Here is a 5,307-nt window from a genome sequence, read left to right as displayed (position 1 = left end):
ACATTGCAGTTTTATATCTTAATCTAGTGCTTAATTATGGCAATTTATATGTTTTCGGTTAATGGCAATTTGTGGGCGTGGCTGTGGTCCGATTATGCCCAAGTTTCACCAATATATCTCACTTTTTACTCAAGTTACAACTTGCACGGACAGTCAGACAGTCTAGTGTATGCATACTAGCTGATACCGCAGTTGTTGTCCTGCGTCAAATTATGTGTGTTTGAAATGAAAAGAAAGTTGAATTTATATTGCGTTAAAAATCATTTATTTTCGATTTTTTTACATTTTTTCAATGTAACGCAGCTTGATAAAACACATTTCTTGGTTTCTGTTCCGGTGTACAGAAAAGATGGTTTTCCAACTTGTAGGAACGCATTGTATATCTGGCCGCATGAAAAACAAAAATGCTAACTTCCAAATTTATTCCACACAATATGCGACTGTCCTTGTATCCTGTTGATTGAATTGAATTGACCCTTTTAAAATTTTTAGCGAAGACGATGTACAATGTCTTTGTCATTTTTGTTCGTATCACACAATTGACGTGGATTTTATATGTCGAAAAGATTATCGCGAAAAATGTGCGAAATTCATTTGCATTCCAGTGATTAACATGTTTCAGAATATATAATTGCTGGATTACTCTCCAGCACACACCGTACCGATGGTAGAAACAAACACGCTTGGATGTTCATCTACTGGGTGGCCTTGCTTTCTGCGTAACTATTTTTTCGACGATGCATTTCATTTATAATATCAAAGTATTTCCGAATAGAGCAATGCTCTCCCAAACGGATCACTGACAAAAGTTGAGCAAAAGCTTGTAAATGTTATATACTGTATTCTCTGAGTTGAATTACACTCTTTGACTATTCTCCAAATTAACTGCGAGACGCACAACAGTCTATAAACGTTCATGAATTGCAAAAGTAAACATTCCACAAAGCGCTTTATTGCGTTTTCGTATCGACCGTATCTTTCAAGACCAATAACCTCCATGTTGCTTGTCAATTTGTCATGTGTTATCAATTTCGATATTCACTCTTCTAAATTGAATGCTAAATGTTTTGCCATTGTTGTCTGTTGAGCGACGCCGATCCATCATTTCTAGTTTGTGTTTCAGAAAGAAAAGAACGTGCATTAATTGTCAGACATACAATCCGAAGTTGGGTTGTGGTCTCCGAAAGGTCCATGAACCATACTGGTTTTCATTACTTCGTATTACACGTATAACCTGGATCAGAAATGTTCGCAGAAATGATTTCACCAATTTGATCTGGTATAACCACCATCCACCATCTAAAAAAAAAAAAAAGAATGTTTGTGTGCGGCAAATCTCACTCAACAGAGTACATCTAGCATCTAACAGCACTATATATACCATATGTTGCTTCTACATAAAGTCCGTCAAAGTTCGTAACTGTTGTTTGAAAAGTCGTATTGTGTCATCGTGATCATCGCTTTCTGATTGCCTGCGATCCATAATTTCGCACGTACGTATGTCATCGCATGCTGGGAGTTCTCGGTCATATGCCTTGGGCTGCCAATGTATATTGACGACAAAAAGGACGACGAGCGATATTAGCGCGACCTCTTCGTGACATCATAACAAATTTCAATCTGTAATTGATCACTTTTTGTGAAACACATAGAACGTTCTCACTGAATAATTTTCAATATATATATTTTTTTTTGAATAGCCGGAATAAAGAAAGCAAACGACAGATTTGAACGATTCAAATAACTGAATAACAAAACAAACAAAAATTAAAAAAAAAATTATATGGAAAAAAGTTACTTTCTGGAATTGTCCAATTTTCCGACTTTTACCCATGAAAAGTATAAGCTCTTTTATTTCTAAACCTTCCCCGATCCACAACATACAATCTCTGAAAATTGCATCAAGATTGGTGCAGCCGTTCTCTTACTTTTCATATAATGTTTGTATGGGAAAAAGAAATGGGCTGTTTTTAGGGTCTTTCCGGCAATTATTCGAATTTTATTCGGCGTAAAAACCATCTTTGAACTTCAACGAACATTTAAAAAAGAGAATTGGTCTTGGTCCAGGCGCTTAGCAACACATTTTGCTATTCATTTTTATATATAAGAATAAGATATATCGTTACAAGTAAATATATTGGGGAGGTGATAAATGTAATAGAAATGTCAATGTACTTTAACAGTATACAATTACTGCCTTTCTGGACATAGAGACAACTTTTAACAATATAAAATTAAGCACAATCATATAGATTATAGAGAAATTATATATTTTATATGAATTGAAAATTAACATCTAGAAATGAATTAAATAAGCTTGGATAGTCTACATTACAGTGCATTACACGTGCAAGAGAATACTCAACAGGGACTGTGGCCTAAAATCGAATATAGTCCAGTGAATGAATACAGTTGTCATTAGACCAATTCTCACATTTAAAGCACAGGCTAGATGGTCACCATTAATGGAGCAATAAATATCAGAAAATTTAATGGACTACAGAGATCAGCCTGTAAGAATTAACGAGATAAGTGGTTGGAAAGGAAAGAGCTATAGAAAAAGTGATATTCCAAATCAGTTCCAAACAAATCCAAATAATTTAGATTATATCCTCCCAAGGTTGAATTTCAAAATTGAATTTGGAAAAATAATAATTTTCAGCAAACAAAACAGTATGATTTTTACCCCAAACTGGCTTGAAAAAAAAAATAGTTGTAATGGAAAAACAAGACCTGTTGAGCGGAAGTGATGAATTTGCAAGAACTTTGCTGTATTCGGATGTACCGCATTACTACACTTGGGTTGCGACATCAAAAAAATGCCAGCGACGTAAACAAGGAACACCTGTTGATGGTCATCCAGGAGTTTTTTTTTTGCAGATACCATCGACAGAGTTTATACAGTTCATCCAAATAACGCCGAATGTTATTATTTGAGATTGTCGTTAGTTAATGTTGCTGGACCACTTTCATTTCAACATTTACGTACGGTTAATRGTCAATTGTGTCAGACATATCGTGAGGCATGTCAGCTTTTGCAATTGCTGGAAAATTACTCACATTTGGATTTAACACTTCAAGATGCAGCGATCGCTTCTACATCGCATAATATACGTATGCTGTTCGCCATAATAATATCAATATGTTTTCCATCAACTCCACTAGAATTGTGGAATAAATACAAAGAATATTTGGCTGAAGACATTTTGATCCGAATGCGTCATCGTACAAGAAATCAAGATTTGTTGCTTAYATTGGACATGTATAATGAGGCATTAATAGCACTCGAAGATTTGTGCCTTGCGATTGCTAATAAAGCATTAGGGCAATTAGGTTTACCTTCTGCCAATCGTCCAATGCATGATTTATTTGATCGAGAATTACAACGTGAACGAGAATATGATGCAAATGAATTGCAAACATTTGTAAATTTGAATGTTCCAAAATTGAACGTTTACGATACCATCATACAAGCAGTGAAAAATCGGTCTGGTGGATTGTATTTTTTGGATGCGCCTGGTGGTACGGGAAAAACATTTGTCATATCATTGATTTTGGCTGCCATTCGATGGACGAACAGCACACTCCGCATTAAAATTGCCATTGAATGTACACGTGTTTGAAAATCCCACATGCAATATTTCAAGGAATTCTGCAATGGCAAAAGTTTTGCGGCAAACAGATATCATTTTATTGGATGAATATACGTTGACACATAAAAAATCCCTAGAAGCACTTGATCGGACATTGAAAGATATACGTGGCAATGCTGGTGGTGCATTAATTTTGTTGTCCGGCGATTTTCGCCAAACATTACCAGTGATTCCAAGATCAACACCGGCGGATGAGATCAACGCATGCTTAAAGTCATCGATTTTGTGGCGACATGTTCAAACTATGACACTGAATATTAACATGCGTGTTCAGTTGAACAATGATMCATCTGCATATCACTTTTCAAAACAATTGTTGGACATCGGCAATGGTAAAATTCAAAGCACCAACGGATTTATAACGTTGCCAAACAATTGTTGCACCATTGTTGAATCTCATGATGAACTAATTGATTGCGTCTTTCCAAACATTGTTGGAAATATTATGAATCATACTTGGTTAAGAGAACGCGCAATACTGGCACCAAAAATGTTAATGTAAATGACATTAATTTTGAGATTCAAGAAAAATTGCCAGGTGTCGTAACATCATATAAATCATTCGACAGCGCAATGAATCAAGGTGATGCAGTAAATTATCCAATTGAATTTYTGAATTCTTTGGAACCGCCTGGTATGCCGCCGCATTGCTTGAATTTAAAGGTCGGCTCATCCATTATTTTGTAACGTAATTTAAATGCACCAAAACTTTGCGATGGAACAAGACTTGCAGTAAAAAAACTTATGTCAAATTTGTTTGAAGCCACAATATTGACTGGCACAGCGAAAGGTGATGTTGGACTTATACCACGTATTCTGATTATCCCGACTGAAATGCTTTTCGAATTTAAGCGCTTGCAATTTCCAGTGCGCCTGTCATTTGCAATGTCGATAAATAAGGCACAAGGGCAAACGCTTAAAATGTGCGGTTTGAATTTGATAGAGCAGTGTTTTTCGCATGGCCAGTTCTACGTGGCATGCTCAAGAGTGGGAATGCCACATTGCTTATTCATCTTTACTACAGATGGAAAAACCAAAAATATTGTTTATCCTAATGTATTGGCTTAAGAAAGAAAAATATTAAATAAAACAGATTTTACGAACTTTCACAACAAAAAAAAAAATTATACTTCCCCAACACAACAAAAATTGAATGAAATGACTTAAGAAATTCTTTTTTTTTTTTTTTTGAAATAAAACAAATATTTTGAACTTTTACATTAAAATAGAAATGCTAGAAGTTTCCATTATATTGTTGCATGGCTGTAGCAACGCACACCGGGCCCCGCTAGTAATATAAATAAACCAACGCTGTTGCAACCGTGAAAGGAATTTCAAAAAGAAAATGAATGGAAAATTGCGTAGCAGCGAGCAGTTATAAAAAACACAAAGCGCTCCATTCAAGTACGAGCGGAACGTTTTTTTTCATCGTCCCCGCGCCTACGGAAACTTGTTTGGGCAGCAAAAAGTCATTGTTTGAACGTGCGCATACTTGTCCATGGCTCACGACGTTTACACAGTAATACTAACCAGTCATTGCGAAAACGGCAGTTATACTACTTAAAACTGAAATTGAAAACTTAACTTAAAATATAAAATCAGTGTTGCGCTCCATGGCGTCTGCATAGTTAAGCTCCGAGTGCCGTTTGCAGCA

General features: G+C 35.7%; 1 protein-coding gene across 1 annotated transcript; it reads left to right on the top strand.

The window, feature by feature from the left end:
- The first annotated feature begins 3,657 nt into the window (after nucleotides 1-3,657).
- On the top strand, nucleotides 3,658-4,155 carry LOC108976039. Its single transcript, XM_018944939.1, has one exon. It carries the CDS (start codon nucleotides 3,658-3,660, stop codon nucleotides 4,153-4,155), a length of 498 nt encoding a protein of 165 aa, XP_018800484.1.
- The last annotated feature ends 1,152 nt before the right edge of the window (nucleotides 4,156-5,307 follow it).

The sequence above is a fragment of the Bactrocera latifrons genome, unplaced genomic scaffold (assembly GCF_001853355.1).
Source record: "Bactrocera latifrons isolate USDA-ARS-PBARC rearing strain unplaced genomic scaffold, ASM185335v1 scaffold_718, whole genome shotgun sequence".
In the NCBI taxonomy this organism is placed as follows: domain Eukaryota; kingdom Metazoa; phylum Arthropoda; class Insecta; order Diptera; family Tephritidae; genus Bactrocera; species Bactrocera latifrons.
The sequence above is the reverse complement of the archived record's forward strand: the minus strand, read 5'-3'. Positions and strand labels throughout refer to the sequence as shown.